Source organism: Physeter macrocephalus, chromosome 11 (genome assembly GCF_002837175.3).
Source record: "Physeter macrocephalus isolate SW-GA chromosome 11, ASM283717v5, whole genome shotgun sequence".
NCBI lineage: Eukaryota > Metazoa > Chordata > Mammalia > Artiodactyla > Physeteridae > Physeter > Physeter macrocephalus.
In genome coordinates, this window is record NC_041224.1 from 171,520,820 (window position 1) to 171,541,692 (window position 20,873).

The 20,873-nt window shown below is 41.3% G+C and overlaps 2 protein-coding genes across 3 annotated transcripts; one reads left to right on the top strand and one right to left on the bottom strand.

Annotated features, from left to right (window-relative positions):
- Window positions 1-657: 657 nt before the first annotated feature.
- Window positions 658-3,666, bottom strand: GON7 (GON7 subunit of KEOPS complex). The gene is made up of 2 exons (XM_007127315.4): window positions 3,403-3,666; window positions 658-999 (listed from the first exon to the last, which is right to left on the bottom strand). The coding sequence occupies exons 1-2, from the start codon at window positions 3,608-3,610 to the stop codon at window positions 905-907; spliced, it is 303 nt and encodes a 100-aa protein (XP_007127377.1). The 5' UTR covers window positions 3,611-3,666; the 3' UTR covers window positions 658-904.
- A 152-nt stretch (window positions 3,667-3,818) lies between these two features.
- Window positions 3,819-20,588, top strand: UBR7 (ubiquitin protein ligase E3 component n-recognin 7). 2 transcript variants are annotated; one of them, XM_028496352.1, is made up of 12 exons: window positions 3,819-4,015; window positions 4,729-4,746; window positions 6,162-6,295; window positions 7,090-7,150; window positions 8,032-8,127; window positions 9,075-9,128; window positions 9,686-9,791; window positions 11,215-11,423; window positions 11,599-11,748; window positions 12,263-12,425; window positions 13,452-13,513; window positions 18,370-18,535. In XM_028496352.1, exons 1-12 carry the CDS (start codon window positions 3,866-3,868, stop codon window positions 18,460-18,462), a joined length of 1,296 nt encoding a protein of 431 aa, XP_028352153.1. In that variant the 5' UTR covers window positions 3,819-3,865; the 3' UTR covers window positions 18,463-18,535. The 2 variants fall into 2 exon arrangements, with proteins under 2 accessions (XP_028352153.1, XP_007127375.1); XM_007127313.3 differs by lacking the exon at window positions 4,729-4,746 and having other exon boundaries at window positions 18,370-20,588.
- Window positions 20,589-20,873: the final 285 nt, after the last annotated feature.

Consider the following 20,873-nt stretch of genomic DNA (forward strand, 5'->3'; position numbering starts at 1 on the left):
TTTCTCTGCAGTTTAGCTATCTAAATGAATCAGGAAACACGCAGAGTAAATGAAAAATGCCTTAGTCCCTCCGACAAGCAGAAAAGGAATACATACACACACACATATATTTTAGGAATATATACATATGTATATTTAAAGGATTTGGTAGTCCTTTGCTAAGCAAAATCAAAGTTTGACTACAGGATGACACGAAATATCTTTTTATATTCAACACAGGTTGCTTACCTAAAGACTTATATTTGTGTTAACATAAATAGCAAATCACAGCCTAAAAGCACACCCCATTTAACTCTCTTAAGGTACAAGTTAAATATATATCCATTGAGTGGTATTGTCTCCAGAAGTCTGTATACTGGGTGTGAGTGTGGATTCAAGGTTTCCTTGGGTCTCTCTCAAGGGCTCTCCTTTCTCTTCAGTATTTCTCTCTATTCCCATTTTCCTTCTACTTATACAGAACTGCCATTCTTAAATTTAATACCCAATTTTCACCACTTGTTCATGTCAGTTCCTTGAAATGTAATTTTCCACGAGCCTTGACATGTACTTTTTATAACAGAAGCAGAAGCTAAAAGATGTACACATCACACAATTTAATCCAGAGGGTATTTGAAAAGTATAAAGAAAGAATTCAGTTGCCAACATAGTGGATTTTATACATTATTAAATGTCTATTTTATCTCCATGGTCTGAAACTTACTTCTCACTCAAGAAAAAAGATTCCTTTCTAAACATTTATTCTATCTTTCTTTGATGGAAACCACAGAAAAGTTTCTTCTTTGACAAAATTGTCCCAGGGGAACAAAACAAATGCTTTCCAAATTAGAGCACAAGTCTTCCTTAAATGTCAGTGTGTGATAAATAAGATATCATAGCAGTCTTTTAAATTTCATGAAAGCTACAGTTAAGTTGGTGTTTTTGGCCGTTTTGCAGATGGTCCATCTGAGTTAGTTCTGTTATCAACGTTATTTTCATCTTCTGCATCATCTTCATCATCACCTTTTAAAATAAATATTTGTTGTATGACAATATGTTCATTGGTTGAAAGAAATATACATAGCTAAAGCAGTTGATAATGAGACCATTTCACTTTAGGGATTAGTAGAACAAGGGATATATCAAATTAGAAACATGTACAGTTAAAAAGACTTTGGGAATTTTGGTGTTTAAAACCTTTCTTTTCTATCATTTTTTTTGGAGATATGATTCATATACCATAAAATTCACTTTCAAAGTGTACAGTTTATTGATTTAGATATTCACTAGGTTGTGCAACCATCACCACTAATTCCAGAACACTTTTCATCTTCCCAGAAAGAAATCTCATACAAATTAGCAGTCACTTCCCATTCCCCTCAGCCCTTGGCAGCCACTAATCTACTTTCCTATCTCTTAGATTTGTCTATTCTGGACACTTCATATAAATGAATCGTAAAACATGTGACTTTTGTGTCTGCCTTCTTTCACTTATCATGTTTTCAGAGTTCATTCATGTTGTTTAGCATTTATCAGTACTTCATTCCTTTTTGTTGCTGAATAATATTCCATTGTATGGATATATATTTTGTTTATCTACTCATGAGCTGATGGACATCTGTGTTGTTTCCACTTTTTAGCTATTATGAATAATGCAGCTATGAACATTTGTGCGTTTTTTAATGGGAGCATGTTTCCAGTTCACTCGGGAGAACTAGGAGTGGAACTAGGAATCCCTAGGAGTAGAACTGCTGGGTCGTACGACAACTTTATGTTTACCTTTTTGAGGAACTGCCAAAGTGTTTTCCAAAGAAGGTACACCATTTTGCATTTCCACCAGCAATGTATGAGGGCTCCAACTTCTTCACATCCTAGCCAAGACTTGTTATTGTTCTTTCTGATTACAGCCTTCCTAGTGGGCATGACATGGTATGTCACTGTGGCTTTGATTTGCCTTTCCCTGAAAGTCAATGATGTTGAGCATCTTTTCATGTGCTTTCTGGCCATTTGTATCTCTTATCTGGAGCACTGTCTATTCAAGTCTTCTGCACATTTGGTAACTGGATTCTTTTTTTTTTTTTTGTCATTATGATGATTTTTTTCAACTGAAGTATAACTGACCCACAACACTGTGAGCTCCAGGTGCAGAACACAGTGACTCAACATTTCTGTACATTACAAAATGATCACCACTATTTGTCTTTCTAGTGTTGCGTTCTATCACTCTTCTCTCATAATTGTTACATTTTTAAAATTTTGTATTTGTTGAGATATGATTCATATAAGATAAAATTTGTCATTTTAATCTCTACAGCTTTTAACAAAGGAAATTCAAACCGAAGCTTTATGGGGACCTCATTAAACATACAAAAGCATGTATTCCTGTATGAAGATATTCCTGACCCACTATTAGTAGAACAGAGGGCAGTTACTTTTCCAGTAAGTAATAATATATATATATATTTTTAAATGGCTCTACCTATACCTGTCCTTATTCCAATGATAATATTTTCAACGGATTAGAGAGGCACTTTTGGAGCCAAGAACCAGGACTTCTCTCTCATGAAAACAATCTATTATCTGAAGTTCGTGTAATATTCTGAATTGGTTCCTTCACATTATCTGGCAATCAAGATGTAAACAAGATGGAAAGGAAAGGAAAGGAAAGTACAGTTTAAGCTCCTCTACAGAGGAATTAAGTCCTGATTCTAATATTTAGTTCTTAGGTTCTTCAGCTCAGGGTAGCCAAGACAAGACTTAACAAAAAACGAATACACTTGAATTTCCCGTTTCTACTCTCAAACTGCACCTACAAAACTGGGAAAGGAAAGGAATCCCTGAGAGTTAAGACTTGTTCATCTGAAATCTGTTGCAATCTTCGGAACCTGCTCCTATTCTGTGACAGATGGCAGTCTTCCAAACTTGTTTGTAATTTTACACCGGGGAAAATTCCTTTCCATCCTTCAACACCCAGCTGAGAATTCACGCCCTCTCTGAAGTCTTCTTGGGTTCTCTAGGTTTGCAATAGCTACAGAGAAGCCTAGGGTCATCCTTCTACTCTTTAATAAGAGTGTTTGTCTGTCTAACCCCTCAGCGGTCAGAGTTCCACAAGGACAGGAACTGAGTTTCATTCTTTCTCCAAAGCTCAGCCCAATGACTAGCATAGAGCAGTAGACGTTCAGCACGTTTCTGTGTGTGTGTGTGTGTGTGTGATATAAATGCAAAGAGAATCATGAAAAGCAACCCTGGTAAATGAGCCCAGGTACAGCCCAGATCTGGCAAAAGGTGCTAACAAGTTTTAGATGGAGTTCTTCCCCCCAGGCTCACTTTCTCCAAGTTTGCCACTCCACGCGGGCTCCCTGAGCAGACTTTCCCCGGGCGCCCCTGCCCACCCATCTGTCGCTCCAGCACTGTCTCAGAGCTCACCGTCCAACGCCTCGTCTGGAGCCGCCGCCTGTGCTTCCTGTGCTTCCCGCTGTACCGGGGAGCCAAGGAGGTTGGTCACCAGCTCCCTCATCTTAGCCACGCCCGACAACAAGCCCTGGAAAGGGTCGGCGACGCCCGGCGCCTCACAGGGAACCCGTAGCTGCTGTCGCTGCCCTTCCTGCCCGACGTACTCGGCCGACAACTCCATGGACACCGCCGAACTTCCAGAACGCGCTGCGGTGACGCGCCACCCGGAAGCGGAAGCCAGCTCGCCCCCGGCGCAGGCGGGAGAAGGGAGAGGAGTAACTTCCGTTTGTCGGAAGTCGCTCCTCCTCCTTCCTTCGCTCCCCGTCTCTGGGATTGGTGCCTGCCACTGCGGCCCCGCCTCCTCCGGCCCCGCCCCTCGCGGCCACTTTTCCCGCCTCCGCCGGGGCCGAGAGGGCGGTCCGGGTGACAGTTGAGAATGGCCGGAGCTGAGGAGCCCGCTGGGCGGCAGTCGGAGCTGGAGCCTGTGGTATCGTTGGTCGACGTACTTGAGGAGGACGAGGAGCTGGAGAATGAGGCGTGCGCCGTCCTGGGCGGCAGCGACTCGGAGAAGTGCTCCTACTCGCAGGTGGGCGCGCGGCCCGGGCCTCGCCTCCCCCGGGCTCCCCTGAACCTTTTCTTCCCCGCTGGACTTACCCTCTTCCCGCCTGCCGCGGCCGGCACCCCCGTGGTGGCCCGGGGCCGCTGTTCGTCGTACGTTTTCCCATCGCAGGCCTAGTTGTCCTATTACCCTTAGTCTCCTGAGCCCCCTTTCTCAGCCTGTGTCCAGCAGGGCTCCCCTCCTTTCTCGGTCTTCCTCCGTCCGGCCACCCACGATTCCCCAGGATTTGGCCTTGGAGCGGCTGCTCTTTCCTTCCTTTCCCGTCTCTTCTCGGTGCCTCAGCTGCTTTTCACGAAACCGTCCCCGTGACCTTTCACATCCAGACATCTTTGTCCTTACTTTTCGCATCCTCAGAGCATTTATTAGGAATCGAATGGGAGAGTTAAAACAGAGTTAAAGGAGAGAGCTCTGGATTTGAAAATCTCCCCGTGTGGGCTGGGCTCCTGGACAGCTGGTTCCTCTGCAATTTAGTTTGACAAGTGCTAGCTGATTTTTTGGAGAGAAGAAGCAAGTACAGCATCTGTCTGCAGTCTGCCCCCCAGGGGAATAGACCGGGACCCGAACAGCTGGTGGCACTGGCAGAGGAGGGGAGGGGAGGAGAGAAAGCATTTGGAAGATGTTGTGAACAAGGATTTGAGGGGGTGTGATGTCGTGTTTGGTGACTCATCCTATATTTCTAGGTACAAAAATGGAGAAAGGTGGGTAGAAGAAAACTAATAAGAGGTGAGAATTGATAGGAGGAAGAAGGTTACCTTCCAAGGGGGTGGAGTGGAACACTGAAGGATGGGGAGAGAGATTTGGGATCATTATGTGGTGTGGACTGAGATCATAATACCAGTTGTCATCGTTGTCCAGTTGAGTTTACACTGCACAGTGGTTACATTTTTTTAATACACCTTGTGTCAGATGTATTTAATGTTGGCTGGTATTTAAAAACCTTTGGTCACCACTGAAACAACTTTTTCTCTGCTTTCCTTTTTTTTAAAAAGTCTGTATGTAAGTTACCTTTGAAATGTAGTTAGGTATTTGAAACGGACTTCCTTAACATTTTTTTTATTGTAGTGAAATATGTGGAAAAGTGCACAAACCATGTATAAGTCTTGGGAAAGCATAAACAAAAACACATGCAGGTACGTACTACCCAGATCAAGAAATAGAACATTACTGGCATACCAGAAGCTTCCTTGTATCTTCCTTGTGTCTCCCCGCTTCCCAGAAGAGGGTACTATCCATTATCAGGATTTGCTTGTTTTTCTTTCAACTTTTTATTTTGAAACATTTTAAGTCTACAGATAAGTTGAAAGAATAATATTATGAACACCTGTGTACTTTCACATATATTCACTTTTTAACATTTTACAACATTTGTTTTTTCTTTTACCCCTTCATTGTAATAGACTTTCTTTTTTCTTTTTTCCTCAGCCACTTGAAAATAAGTTGCAGACCATGACACTACACCTCTAAATACTTCAGCATACATCTAAAAATCAAAGGGATTCATTTAATGCATTGGTTTTCTCTTTGGTGGAACCACAAGCATTTTCCAAAATTAAGTATGATTATTACTTACATAAACTTACACACATTCTCCTACATTTTTTTTTTTTTGTGGTATGTGGGCCTCTCACTGCTGTGGCCTCTCCCATTGTGGAGCACAGGCTCTGGACGCGCAGGCCCAGCGGCCATGGCTCACGAGCCCAGCCGCTCTGCGGCATGTGGGATCCTCCCAGACCGGGGCACGAACCCGCGTCCCCTGCATCGGCAGGCGGACTCCCAACCACCGCACCACCAGGGAAGCCCCTCCTACATTTTTATGTGTTGAAATGATTAAGCAGACCAGCTTATTCACAGCTGACTGAAAATATTAAACTTCTTTCTATCACTTTAAGAAAAAATTATATGAAAACAAGCACTAGTGTATGAAACATGCAACAGTGTTTTGGTATTCTGTTGAATAAGCTTTTTTATTAGCCTCAGTGTTTTTTACAGGAAAATCTTGACCACAGGTAATCTGATTTCAGTTATTTCTTAGATCATAGTATGGGCATCAGGTGACTCTGCCATGTTTCTTCAATTTTTTCTCTCTCTTTTTCCAATTGGGGCTGTCTTTTAGGGCTCAGTAAAGAGACAAGCACTATATGCCTGTAGTACCTGCACCCCAGAGGGAGAAGAACCAGCAGGAATTTGCCTAGCTTGCAGTTATGAATGTCATGGAAGTCATAAACTTTTTGAGCTATACACAAAAAGGTAAAACGGTCAGAGACTGATGCTGAATGCTTTTCAAATATTTAGATTCTTTTCCAACTGCACTTTTTTTTCTTAATTTTTTTTTTGCATTCAAAGTAGTTGTGCACTGGTAAAATGTAATGTGTTTTTATATAATATAATTGGAGAGAGCAGTTTTTCCAGAGGGCCTTTTTTTTTTAAAATAAATTTATTTATTTTATTTCTGTTTGGCTGTGTTGGGTCTTTGTTGCTGTGCGCAGGCTTTCTCTAGTTGTGGAAAGCAGGGGCTACTCTTTGTTGCGGTGCATGGGCTTCTTATTGTGGTGGCTTTTGCTACAGAGCACAGGCTCTAGGAGCGTGGGCTTCGGTAGTTGTGGCACATGGGCTCAGTAGTTGTAGCGCATGGGCTTAGTTGCTCCGTGGCATGTGGGATCTTCCCGGACCAGGGCTCGAACCCGTGTCCCCTGCATTGGCAGGCGGATTCTCAACCACTGCGCCACCAGGGAAGTCCCCAGAGGGCCTTTTAAAATAAAATTATGGTGCAAACTCAAACTACTCCTGCTGCTCTGCCATTATTTTATTAGTGTTTGTGTAATATAGATATTTGTTTTTATGCATGTTAATCTCTAGAATTATTAAATCTTTTATTGTCAAGTGCTTGGAAAAATTCTGGATTGGATACATGAACAACAACCAAGGTCACTTTTTAGATCCTAGAAGCCAGTTGAAAGGGAAGAGGCTATGACATGAATTTAAAGAGTAAGTCATTAGATTTAAAAGAAAAATTAAAATTGGCTCTTCCTCCTTTGTTTCAGAAATTTTTGTTGTGATTGTGGAAACAGCAAGTTTAAAAATTTGGAATGCAAATTATTTCCCGTAAGTAAGCACTGTAACTATAAATGCATGAAAAGTAGCTGAGATGATATTTGTCCGAGTGGATAAAAACCAAGTATTTTCCAAAAAGGAAGTTCTTATGCTTATTCTTTGTAAATGGACAAATCAATATTAGACTGTATCCCATTTATTACTTTTTGGAAAACTAAGTAACCTTTTCAGAGCCTACAGTATAGATTGTAATTAATATGAAGGGTTTGGGGGGGAATGTTCTAAAGTGATTCAGGTTTAATTATGTTGATTGTGCTTATGCTTTAAGGTTTTTAAAGCAAAGGGGATGACTTTAAAAACTGAATAAATAAAACTTGGTAATAATGAGTGGGTTATGTGTACTCAGAAGTTTTTCAGTACTTTTTGGATAATAAAAACTATGCTTAGACTCTAACTTTCAATGAAATAACAGAAATGAAAGAGAAAATAAGGGACTTTACATTGTTCAATCATATTGCTAAAACTGTCATGCTTTTTCCCTCCTCAAAGATTATTTTTAGACAATTTCCTTGCCTGCTTTTTACCTCCTAGTAACCTGGGGGCTTTGGCTATCACAGCTGGGCATTAAGAAGTCTTTTGAAATTCTAGGCCAATGTCAGTTTACATAGGTTGATAATTAATATTTATGATTCATTTTCCCCCAATTGCTACAAAGAAGGCATAGAAAATAATTTTTATTTTTTCCCTTTATCCTGGAAAAAGTATCCCTTTAATAGGAATGCATTTTTTTCCTTTGTACTTTGAAAGTTAAAGACCAGTTTCTGCGGGGGGAGATATTTAATGCACAAATTTATTGAATGCATAAATTTCATGATGCATGAAATTATAGTTAACGTTAGACCATATTATATATTGAAATTAATATCTTTCAGGACAAAGCAAAGATAAATTGTGGCAATAAGTACAATGACAACTTTTTTGGATTGTACTGCATTTGCAAGAGACCTTATCCTGATCCTGAAGATGAGGTAAGAGATTTAGAGGTTAGCCCCGGGACTGTGTCATCTCTAGCCTTCACTCCTCAGCCTTTTGTCATATTTGACCCTTTAGCTGTTGAGCAGGGATTTGGGGATTGTGAAAGGCTTCTAGATTTATCCCTTCTTATGTCTCTGGGCTGGAGCTACAACTGGAACAGATCCCAGCTATTCTTCTCATTCTTGTATCACGAGAATGAAATATTCGACAGGACTTTCTCAAGGCCAGAACTTTTTTCCTTCCTCCCCCTCTTTGCCTGCCTGTTTGTTCCATTCCCCTGAACACTTTCCAGAAAATGACCTTCAATTTCTTGCATCCCTGCAAGGAAAGAAATAGGGTGTACAAACTGAATCCTCTTAAAAATTTCTATTAGAAGTACACACAAAATTTTAAAAGAATTTTTCTTCTTCCTTACTCCTGTACCTTCTTACTTCCCAGAAACAACCACTGTTAACACTTTTTGGTATATGTATTTTTAAACCTTTTTCTGTGCACATATAAGTGAGTGAATGTGAGTTTTAATTTCTAGTTTCCTTTTATTTTGACAAAAGTGAAAATTCTGTGCATTCACTTCTGCAACTTGCTGCAATTCACATTTCCTCCCTGGGCCTTGGTTTATGTCTGAAGTGAGAATACATTACTTATTTATAAAGTTTTATGGGAATCATATAGTAAGTTACTGATATGAAAGCTTTGATAATTGCTCACAAAGTGCTTATCTTAATGTAATCCTTCTGTAACACCAGTTCATGGAGAATGAACTTCTTTGGCCCCTTGAATTGCTGTTTCTCCCTGTCCCCTTGACTTCTGGCATGTGGATAGCAGTTTTACAGAATTGGTAGATAATTATTTAATATCTAATTCTAATGTGTGCCAGATTTACTTTGGTATCCCAGAATTCACTGTAATCATTAACAAACAAATGGCTTTCCCGTGTTAGATTCCAGACGAGATGATCCAGTGTGTAGTCTGTGAAGACTGGTTCCATGGAAGGGTAAGGAGAGCTTTTACCTTTTAAAGACATTGTCTTTACAAAAAGAGAAAAGATCTTGTCTTTTGGAATTTACTATATTTTACGTTATAATTACTCTTCTAAAAATATAGTAAAGATACGATCAACATACTAGTGCAATATATATTTCTTCCCCCCCAGCTGCATTGGGTCTTCCTTGCTGCGTGCGGGCTTTCTCTAGTTGCGGCGAGTGGGGGCCACTCTTTGTTGTGGTGTGTGGGCTTCTCATTGCAGTGGCTTCTCTTGTTGCGGAGCACAGGCTTTAGGCACTTGGGCTTCAGCAGTTGCGACGCGTGGGCTCAGTAGTTGTGGTGCGTGGGCTCTAGGGTGCAGGCTCAGTGGTTATGGTGCACCGGCTTAGTTGCTCCACGGCATGTGGGATCTTCCCGGATCAGGGATCGAACCCGTGTCCCCTGCATTGGCATGCAGATTCTTAACCACTGCGCCACCAGGGAAGTCCCGCAATATTTTATAAAATAAAGGGCTTTTTGGACAACTTGGTGATCACAAGGAAAATGTTCGGTTTTCTGTGTTCACAGCATCTTGGTGCCGTTCCCCCTGAGAGTGGAGATTTCCAAGAGATGGTGTGCCAGGCTTGCATGAAACGCTGTTCTTTCTTGTGGGCTTATGCTGCACATTTGGCAGGTAAATGTCTCTGTGGAGTTGGTATTCCACCAACTTGTGCTGTATGTTCAGAACAATTTGTATGTTCAGTATATAATTTTTATCAACTAGTTTTAACTGGACTTTGTGGAAAAAAATAGAAGATCTGTTCCTTCTCCACAAGGTGCTTATAGATAGATTGGGAGACTACCAAGAACAAATTTGTACTTAAATGGCATGATGCAGAGTATGGATGAGACCAAAATTAGAGAAAATGGAGGAAGCAGTTTTGAATGGAATTTTGAAAGATAAAGAGATAAACATTGTTCTTAAATGTAAGACATGCTATTGGTTAGGGAGAGGGTGGTGGTATAGTTTGTCATATAGTGCTTTTATTATACTCTAAGAAATTGACCCCAAACCACTAATCAGCAATGAATGTTCTTGAGGCATTAAGTATTTTATTTGTAATGCTATATGTGTTAATTTATTTTTAAAGTGGCAGTTATCTGCAGCTCTGGCCTCATAATTTCTTGCCCTTCTCACCTTTGGGGAACACCTCGCCATACAAACCACAAGCAGCATCAGACATTTTTGATTTGTCTCAAAGTTCTTAAAGTTGGTGTGCTTTCTTTCTGTTCATACCCTTTACAATTAAATCTCACTTTCTGCTGGACCTGAATTTATTTCTCATTCATCAGGTTTTCTTAACCGTTCCCCTCTGCCCCTCCTTCATTTCCTTCCCTGTCAGCAGATGGCCTCATTTCCTACTAAACTGAAATGCCATCATGCAAACTGAGTTCCCTTATCATTTCTCTTCTCTCCTTCACAGTATTTCTGTCTCTACACGCACCCTTTCTGATTTCCTTCTCTCATAAAGAAAAGCTGTTGTTTTTTCTAAAACTGCCCTTCTACCTGTATTTGCAGTTAAATCTCTTCCTGTTGCCTCTTGCTTCTTGAGGTGTCCCTCTGTCTTTAACATCTATAGTATTTTTTTTTCTCATTTACACAGAAAGTGCTTAAGTAGTGATTGGTGTTTTTTGTTTTTTGTGTTTTTTTTGTGGTACGCGGGCCTCTCACTGTTGTGGCCTCTCCCGTTGCGGAGCACAGGCTCCGGACGCACAGGCTCAGCGGCCATGGCTCACGGGCCCAGCCGCCCCGCGGCATGTGGGATCTTCCCGGACCGCGGCATGAACCCGTTTCCCCTGCATCGGCAGGCGGACTCTCAACCACTGCGCCACCAGGGAAGCCCGATTGGTATTTTTAAATGATCTTTTCAGTTATTTGACTCTTTGGATTAGGCAGGCATAACCTAAAAAAGTGTTATTTCCTTTCTTATTATTCCAGAGATTAAGGTTGACTTTCTCCTTTTCCAGATTCTGAAGTATGTTTTAATCAGACTAAGTGATTTCATTGGCTAACTGGTCTCTGGATATGTGTGTCTGTTTTTTCAATGAACCCACAGTAACCAAAGTAACTGCTGAAGATGATGGGTTGGTGCTGAATGTTGATGCGGTAGGTGACCAGGAAGTTATCCAGCCTGAAAATGGAGCTCATCATGATGGTGCTCTCAAAGAGGATGTTCCAGAACATGGAAAGGCTGCTGAGAAGGAAGTTAAAGCAGAGCAGATGAACGAACCATGTACCAGCTCTAGTTCTGAAGCTGATCTCCAGGTAACATGAAATCTGAGCTATAAATGAGATAAAACTTAAGCAAAATTAATTCTGTAAGCTATATAGCTTTGGGTTTCAATTGTACCCTTTGCCTAAAGAAATCCTGTGACAAAATCTAAACTATGAAAACTATGATAGTTTAAAAAACACACTTCAAAACTTAATTTAATTTCAGACAGCATTTAAGAATCAACATCTCAACACAGAATCACAGTCTGGCTGCAAACTTCAGGAGCTTAAAGCTAAGCAGTTTATAAAGAAAGACACCGCCACCTATTGGCCCCTGAACTGGCGTAGCAAGTTATGTACCTGCAAAGACTGTATGGTAAGTACCCGATCAAGTTCAATATTAGTATGTTTTGTGGACTGATGCCTAAAATAAGAGCACCTGAAAAGTATATTTATGAAACTGATATTAGAGTATAGAGAACTGAAAATTTTTTATATTAAGCAAATTTATGAAATAGTATTTGCAGTCCGAATGCTTATGGAAGAAATTAAGAGTTATGCAATACTTTTTATTTACTTAGCTTCATTTCAGTGGAAAATAGCTTATCTTTTTTATATCATAGAATTGCTTGGAAACACATATTACTTGAAAGTTACAGTAAGTCAGTGGTTTTTAAATAAAGATCTCTTAGATCATATAATATCTACTGGGAAGTTGGGAGGTTTCTAACAGAGATTTGGGCAAAAAGAATAAAATGTTCAAGCAACTCTGCTAAAAGGCTCAGGTTTTTCTGGATATTAATTAAATAAATTTTTAGTGATTCTCATGAGGTTGACTTTCTGAGAATGACATATCGTTCTAATGGGGAAACTGGTTTTATTTTTTAAAGAAAATGTATGGCGATCTAGATGTCCTGTTCCTGACAGATGAATGTGACACAGTTCTGGCTTATGAAAACAAAGGCAAGGTTGACCAGGCAGCTGACAGGAGAGACCCTCTAATGGACACCCTTAACAGCATGAACAGAGTCCAGCAAGTGGAACTTATTTGTGGTAAATATTGTTTGTGAAAGTTCATGAAGTTCATGAAATTTCCTTCACTATTAAAAAAATTATGTATAAGGAGGACAACTAATACCTATTTTAATTTAACACAAAATGGTTTAAATTTGGAATTGTATAGTAGGCCTCACCTACACTTGCTTGATTGTAATGTTGCTGGGTATTTAGCTGCTATTTCCATTGAATTAGGGTTACATGCTAGAATAATTACATGCTTGAGAAACCGTAACATGCTATTTTGATTAAGGGTAGATGTATGAGTAAAGAATAAAAGGAAATCAATTTCTTTTTCCATCCACTGAAATAATTTTCATTGAACATTACATGTCATCTTTTTGAGCAAAGCATGCCATCTTTTTGACAGTTCTTGAGGTTGCTTCAGTGGTTCACAGGAAACCACTAGAGGGAAAACATTCCCAAACCCTTAATTACAGGCTTTTACATTTTTTCCCCCAGTATGCCCAACTTATTTTAGTGATTTCCATCCTAGCCATTTCTACTTGGATGCCACCACTTTTGTGCCCCTTTTTTGACATTGATTATTCCTGTCTTGTATGTGTAACTGTTTGATTAATTTCCTTTTGCCTTTATTGGAGTAAAAGCTTTCCGAGGATAGAGGCTGCATCTAAAACATTTTTGAAGCCCTCAAGGTGCCTTGTACATAATATAAATTGTTGAGTGAGTGCATGAGTTTTAAAACTTAATGTTTGACAAGTCCAAGATATTTCAAGCACTAGAATTCCAGAGAGATGGAAAACTTTTTAAAAAATTATTAGCTAATCTTTTTGGGAATGAGGATAGCTCTGTTTTTTGAGGGTTTTTAAATGAAAAAGTGTCCCGGATGTCAAAATGGAGGAATTTGAGAGAAATTGAGAACAAGTTTCTATGCAGATTTCACTTAAAGAAAAATGTGGTTTAGACTAATATACTCAAATGTCAATGGTCAAGAAATATTTTGTTTCTAAATGCAACTGGCTTATCTAAAGTTTATGTCCTTTTTTTGTTGTTTTGATTTAGAATACAATGACTTGAAGACTGAACTTAAAGACTATCTCAAGAGATTTGCTGATGAAGGCACAGTAAGTTTAGTTAGAGTTTTAATCATAGTCTTGTATGTTTTGAATAAAGTATCTTTTTTTTAATTGAAGTGTAGTTGATTTACAGTATTATTTTGCTTTCAGGTGTATAACCTAGTGATTCAACATGTTTATAGATTATACTCCATTTAAAGTTATTATAAAATATTGGCTACATTCCTTGTATTATCCCTGTAGCTTATTTATTTTATACATAGTAGTTTATGCCACTTAATCCCCTACCCTTCACTTGCCCCTCCCCCTCCCTCTCTCCACTGGTAACCACTAGTTTGATCTTTATATCTGTGAGTCTGTTTTGTTATATTCATTTTTTTGTTTTATTTTTTAGACTCCACATATAAATGATAACATGTAATATTTGTCTTTCTCTATCTGACTTATTTCACTAAACATAATAATACCCTCTAGGTCCATCCATGTTGTTGCAAATGGCAGAATTTCATTCTTTTTTATGGCTAATATTCCATTTTGTGTGTGTGTGTGCATGTGTGTGCCACATCTTCTTTAACCATTCTTCTGTTGATGGACACTTAGGTTGCTTCCATATCTTGGCTATTGTAAATGATGCTGCTGTGAACATTAGGGTGCATGTATCTTTTCAAATTAGTGTTTTCGGTTTCTTGGATACATACCCAGAAGTGGGATTGCTGGATCATATGGTAGTTCTAGTTTTAGGTTTTTGAGGAACCTCCGTATTGTTTTCCATAGTTCATTTTCTTTGATGAAAAAGATGACTGAGAGCTTAATGCAGGCAGAGGAAAGGGAAATCAGTAGTAGTGAAACACCAGTGGACCAGCCACATCAGGAGTCCTTCCCGACCCTCGGGATGAGGGACGGAGCAGTCATGCATGATCTGGAGAGAATAGTCGTAGCTTAGGAGAGGGCCATTGGATCAGCCATACTGATTCTCCCAGTCCTGACCTTCAAGCAGGGATTTTTGGAGAAGGAAGGAAAAATGACCAGGCAGGAAAAAATGAAAGCCAGACCGCTTTTCTGTGATTTTTGAGTTCTAGTTTAAAATAAAAGAACTTTATATTGGGGGGCTAAAACATTTCTCTTGCTGGTTAGGACAGTCTATATGCTTTTAAGGGTGACACTAACTCTATAACATGTAAATTTTTTTTTTTTTTTTTTTGGCCACATGGCACGTGGGATCTTAGTTCCCTGACCAGGTATGAGCCCATGCCCCCTGCAATGGAAGCAAGAAGTCCTAACCACTGGACAACCAGGGAATTCCCATGTAATCTTTTTTTTTTTTTTTTTTTTTTTTTTTGCAGTACGCGGGCCTCTCACTGTTGTGGCCTCTGCTGTTGCGGAGCACAGGCTCCGGACGCGCAGGCTCAGCGGCCATGGCTCACGGGCCCAGCTGCTCCGCGGCATGTGGGATCTTCCCTGACCGGGGCACGAACCCGTGTCCCCTGCATTGGCAGGCGGACTCTCAACCACTGTGCCACCAGGGAAGCCCCCCCCATGTAATCTTTTAAAATAGTTTTCCATGGACTTCCCTGCTGGTCCAGTGGTTAAGACAATGCACTTCCACTGCAGGGGGCATGGGATCGATCCCTGGTCGGGGAACTAAGATCCCACATGTCACGGGGTACAGCCAAAAAATAAATAAATAAATTTATAAAATAGTTTTCCAGATGAATTTACAAATACCTCCTAGCCCTTTACTACTCATACATTTATGATGGACTTTTTCTTCTAAAATACTTTTCTATCTTCCAAAGGCAGATATAAAGCAAAACTTTTCTTTTCATGGCCTACAGTTGTCCTTCTGGATAGAAAATGTTTTGCTCTGCTATAGCCAGACAGACAAATGAAGTCAGACATGGGTCTGACGGACACTCGGGACGTGCCCGGAAACTTGCTTTCTTGGAAGAAGTCTCTGCCAACCGAGTGCTTTCTCATAAATGTGGGAAGAACTTGTAGCTGCCTGGATATCTGGCAATGCTGCCTTTCTGCAAAATGAATTGTGAAGTCCAAAGCTAAAGAGACTTCCTAAATGGTTTTCTCGTTTTTAGAGAATGTTCCTCACTGTCACTAGGGACGGACTTCTTGCTTCCCAGCAGCTCTTAACACAGTTATTCTTGTTTCTGTTGCAAAGGCTGTCCTCTGCTTAATGCAGCCTCAGGCTTCTCTCTCACTGGAACTAAGAGGGTCCATGGGTGTAATTGTTTTTGGGTTTTGTTGTTGTTTTTTTAAAAAAATAAATTTATTTATTTATTTTTGGCTGCATTGGGTCCTCGTTGCTGCATGTGGGCCTCTCATTGTGGTGGCTTCTCCTGGTGCAGAGCATGGGTCCTAGGCATGCGGGCTTCAGTAGATGTGGCACACAGGCTCAGTAGTTGTGGCTTGCGGGCTCCAGAGCACAGGCTCAGTAGTTGTGGCGCACGGGCTCAGTTGCTCCGGGGCATGTGGGATCTTTCCGGACCAGGGATTGAACCCGTGTCCCCTGCATTGGCAGGCAGACTCTCAACCACTGCACCACCAGGGAAGCCCCGGGTGTAACTGTTTTTTGTTTTTTTTTTTTTGTGGTATGCGGGCCTCTCTCTGCTGCGGCCTCTCCCGCTGCGGAGCACAGGCTCTGGACGCGCAGGCCCAGCGGCCATGGCTCATGGGCCCAGCCGCTCCGCGGCACATGGGATCCTCCCGGACCAGGGCGCGAACCCGGTTCCCCTGCATCGGCAGGCGGACGCGCAACCACCGCGCCACCAGGGAAGCCCCAGGGTGTAACTGTTTTAACCTCGGCACTGTTAGTGGATGTTCAGGGTCTTTCAGTTGTGTCAAAGCACATGCTCTTGCCTCTGCTTTTGTGTAGTTTGTGGTTGCTGTGCTCTTTATTGATTTTATTACACACACACTTAAATTCACATCAAAGAAAAACAGTAGGTATATCGTCTTTTTCCGTTCACATTTGAAACAATTTTATCCAGAGTCTTCACATGTGTCTTCAGTGTATGGATCTTTGTGACAGCTAGAGCCATTCTTTATGAGTCTGAGATAATCTGATGTGATGATTTAAAAGGACAGAAAAATATTTTTTGTTTGTTTTTGACGTTACTAACTAGATCTTTACTAACACCTTAAGTTGTCATAAAGCTCGTCTGCTTTGGTTGTATTTGGCTATAGAAGAGAATGCTAGTAAGGTCTGGGTGTTGTCAAATGATGGACTGCCCTTTATTTAATGTTTGTGTCTGACTAAAAAATAATAATAACACTTAGACACTATACATTTTCTAGGACAAACCAATAAAATGATTCATTATTGGACCCAGGTATTTATTCTTTAACATTTCTACTCTGCATGTTGGCTGTGACCATTTGAGGATGCCTAGAAACTAAAGATTACACACTCTAATTTGTGTAATTTGTGGGCTTTTAAGTCTGCTCCTACTATATCCTTGCCAGAGAAATGTCCTTGTATTGTCTTTCAGCGTTTAATGTTTGTGATCCGAGCTAGGGACAGATCCTTCACATTGGAACTCCCCAGTATCCTATTTATTAGCATTTATAAGTGTGCATTCCCAAGCCCAGTGCCTTAGAGCTCTGAGCTGTGGTTGCCTCAGAGCGCGTTAGCATCTCTATCTTGAGTCTGTGAGGGGTTCTAATTCCTCACAGGTTGACCCCCAGCTGACTCTTGGTTCCTGTGAGACTGGTATGTCAGCTGCCAGTCTGGTGTGGAGTTCTTTCATTTCGAGGAGTTGTCAGAACATGCCTCACCCCAGTGAGTTAGTCAGGTTGCCTGTGCTATTTGGGGGTGTTGCGCTCTTACCCCTGGGGAGTGGAGAGGGAGGTTTTCGTTTTACACACAAGTATTCGTCCTCTTTCTTACTTCTCTCTCTCTCTCTCTCTCTCTCTCTCTCTCTCTCTCTCCCTCTTGCTCACTGTATTCCAGTGCTTTTTCTTTTTCTCTTTCCCTCCCTCTCCCCGCCCCACCTTTATTCCTTTATAATAATAAGAATGAGTTACCTTTGTAATTAAAAACCATGTTAACAAACCTGTCAGTTGCAGCACAGACTCACTCTTGGGGTGAGCAGGGACTCCTTCCGGGTAGGCCTGGTTTACTTTTTTATCCATATTTCCCCTTATTTTCTTATTTTTGATATTTTATTTTGCTAATAGAAACACTTTAATGTGCTGTTCTAGTCCTTTTTCCGATAAAATACAAGACAAATGTCTCATTTTTATTGCATAACATAGATATTCCATTTACTGGGAGTACTGCTTCCATAGTTTTTGCCAAATATTTTTCTATTTATATAGCAGACATCTTTAATTTTGGACTCTTGAAGAGGGAAGAGTTTGGGGGTTCCTTTTTTTTCAGTAAAGGAGAGAGCACAAATCTCAAAAAAAGCAGATTTTGTTTGCTGTGGGTGCTTCTGCGGAACTGAAGGACATTCCCAAGACAGCTGTGTCATGAGGGAGAGCAGTGGCCTCAGGAGACCACAGTCCCCTCAGTGTTCGTCCTGGCTCTGCCGCTGTTCGTTTCAGCTGATATTCATTGAGAACTTACTCTGTGCTGGGCAGTGTTACATCTCATCTGCTCTTCAAACGGCCCTGTTAGATGGGTGCTGCTTTCATGTCATTTTAATGAGGAAACCAAGGGCGGTGGTGGAACCCACGCTCCATACCAGTGTGCTGTCTGCCTACCGCGTGACTCTGACTGGCCGGTCTCTGAGCCAGGATGAGCTTGTCTGTGCAATGGAGATAGGATAACTAATTGCACATTAAAACAGTCCTTATCAGCAGTTTTGTTGGACTTGATTGTGACTGTTACAACCAGTTAGTGCTGTTCTGTGATGTTCCCTTTCCTAATTTTCGCTCTCCCTCGACAGGTGGTTAAGAGAGAGGACATCCAGCAGTTCTTTGAAGAATTTCAGTCAAAGAAGAGAAGAAGAGTGGATGGGTTGCAGTATTATTGCAGCTAGACTGGGGTGCGGCGCCTCCTCCAGCCAGTGAGGGGGCCGCTTACTGCGCCAGGAATAAAAGAGGCATATCTCACCTTTGGTCCTCTTTCTGTCCTCTCCTTGGGGAGGCCTCCTCCTGCTGATTTCACAACCAGCATTCTTTCTGACTCAGCTAAATGCAGCTCATTCCACAGACTTGCGCCCCACCACGCCAGTCCAGCCAGGGTTATTTGCTCATGAGTTTCAAGAAGTTTGATTTGGTTTTGAGAAAGTAAACTAGTTTTTTTTTTCCCTTATGATTTGCTCTTTAACTCCCAAGTGTGTCTGCCCTGTCACAGAGCCGCTGTCTTCCAGGACCTTCTCTGTCAAGTTCTCTTCCTGTCACAGCTCCAACCTCCGAAGATCCCCCTGTCCCTACGATCGTGGTGCCTTGGGTCAAAGCTTCCTCAGCCTGTTCTGCCCCTTCTCCCACATCCCTGTTTGTTTTCTGAGGTTTGCTCACAGCTAAGAAGGGATCTCAGAGCTTGCTTCCTCCAGGCCAAACCTCCGGAGTAGCCAGGACTGATGGTTTTCTGGCCTAGATGTTTATCACAGGCAAGGAGATTGGCTGATGGCAGGATTGAGGAAGCCTACCTTTGTTACAAATTTTACTAATAAATTTAAAGTGAAAATTTCATTCACAAGTCTATTGGCACTGGAATATTAGAATTTCAGTACTGTAGTGCTCACAGGGCTTCCTGGAGAAAATCTGCCATTATACTGGTCCCTCTCTGCTGCCTAGAAAATAGACCGGGTACTACCCTGTGAAATCTTGGTTTACAAAGTCCTCTGGGTTTCTTTATATTATCAGGGATATTCATAAGCCTAGATTATAAACAGACCTATTTTGATATTGTTCTGTTAAGAAAATGGTATTAGAACCCCCAATAAATTATTTTTCCCCTTAAATCTGTGCTGAAGAAAAAAGCTACTGGCTTAGCTTACTTGTAGCGATCAGGGCAGTGAGTGCTCTGTTTGGGGAGACTGTGGAAGAGATCCCAAGCAAGGCCCTAGGCTGTGCAAACGATGAGCTTTATGTATATAAACGTTACTGTCCACAGCTGAGTCCCTAATGACTGTGAGATCTTTTGAAGAACCTCATGGGATGTTGTATAAAACCCCATATTTGAGGGGCTGTCCTTTCAGTTGGTTTGAAATCTCTTTAAAGCCCCTCAGTCTATGTGGAAAACACCTTTTGATAAACAAAGAGCCCTCAGTTGCTCTCTCCCTCTGGAGGAGCGTGGTCTTTCCTGACAGTAGATGACACACTTTGAGGTGTGAGACTAATACGCGTTTGAGGCTTTGGGGCCACAAGTGTATATTAATATTTTTTGTGTGTCCAGCAGTCACAAGTGCCCACCGATCCCTGGATAAGGTGAACTAGGTCTACAGAAAGTCAGGGACTTAAAGAAATAGTACAACTCGTTTTTCTGCCTCAAACCTCCTAATTACAGATCCTCATGAAGAGTGACGTGTGGAGCTGGAAGGTCTTGTGGCCACAGGAGATGCCTGTGTGCTCTGAGCTGGCCTTGTAGAAAGGGTGGAAAGGCTAGGGTGAGAGCTCACGGCATCTTCAAGATGGTTTACATCCCCAGCTTGGGAACTCTGTCCCAAGTCTGAGGATTTTTGAACCCCCTCTGCAAGGTGGTACTAGTTGTGTACTGTTGTGGCCTGAAAGTTTATATCTTCTCAGACATTTGATTTACCTATCAGAAAGTTCCTTCCTTATGACAGGTCAGGACCCAGTCTTGGAGGTGATGCATTACTGTGCAGCACAACACAAATCCCCCAGTGGTGAAGGACCTGTTTTAGGAAAGGTACTGTTCCTTTTACATTAACCAGAAAACCTCTTTTTTTTTACCTATTGTTAACAACTAGTTTTCTTATTGACTGTATTGGACCGTCTCTTCTTGTAGAGACTGATTTTGGCCAACATGTGGCAGTTGATATTAATGCATGTTTTATGCGAAACAAGAATATGATATTAGTTACTTTTAAGGAATTCTGGCATTGTATGTGCATTTTTGTAGAATTGTTACTGGACTTATAATTACATACTTAACTTTAATCAGGTTTCTGTAAAATTTAAATAAACCAATTCAGAATAGTGGTTTTTCAGATTGTTTTTAGTCACTTTTAAATGTACACAGCCTCCCTTTGCAGGCTGTAAGAAAATGGGTCCACTCCGGCAGCTCTGCCTGCCCTGGGGCCCTGCTCCAGCAGAGGGGATGGTTCCTGTCTCTCCTGCTGTTTTATCCCATTCGGCCTGATCCCAGGTCCGGCCAGCAGAGCTCCTTCACTCCCCTCCCCACCCCCACTTTACTTTACATGATTCCCTCTAGGGCCTAGATGAACAGAGAACAAAGAAATGGGCGTGGGTCATGACCTATCGC

Excerpts from the sequence above, each read along its gene's own strand:
- GON7 (XM_007127315.4), bottom strand. The coding sequence starts at position 3,610 with ATGGAGTTGTCGGCCGAGTACGTCGGGCAGGAAGGGCAGCGACAGCAG. Across the intron at positions 1,000-3,402 it reads TCCAGACGAGGCGTTGGACG|GTGATGATGAAGATGATGCA; the intron begins GTGAGCTCTGAG and ends TTATTTTAAAAG.
- UBR7 (XM_028496352.1), top strand. The coding sequence starts at position 3,866 with ATGGCCGGAGCTGAGGAGCCCGCTGGGCGGCAGTCGGAGCTGGAGCCT. Across the intron at positions 9,792-11,214 it reads TTATGCTGCACATTTGGCAG|TAACCAAAGTAACTGCTGAA; the intron begins GTAAATGTCTCT and ends ATGAACCCACAG. Across the intron at positions 13,514-18,369 it reads GATTTGCTGATGAAGGCACA|GTGGTTAAGAGAGAGGACAT; the intron begins GTAAGTTTAGTT and ends CTCCCTCGACAG.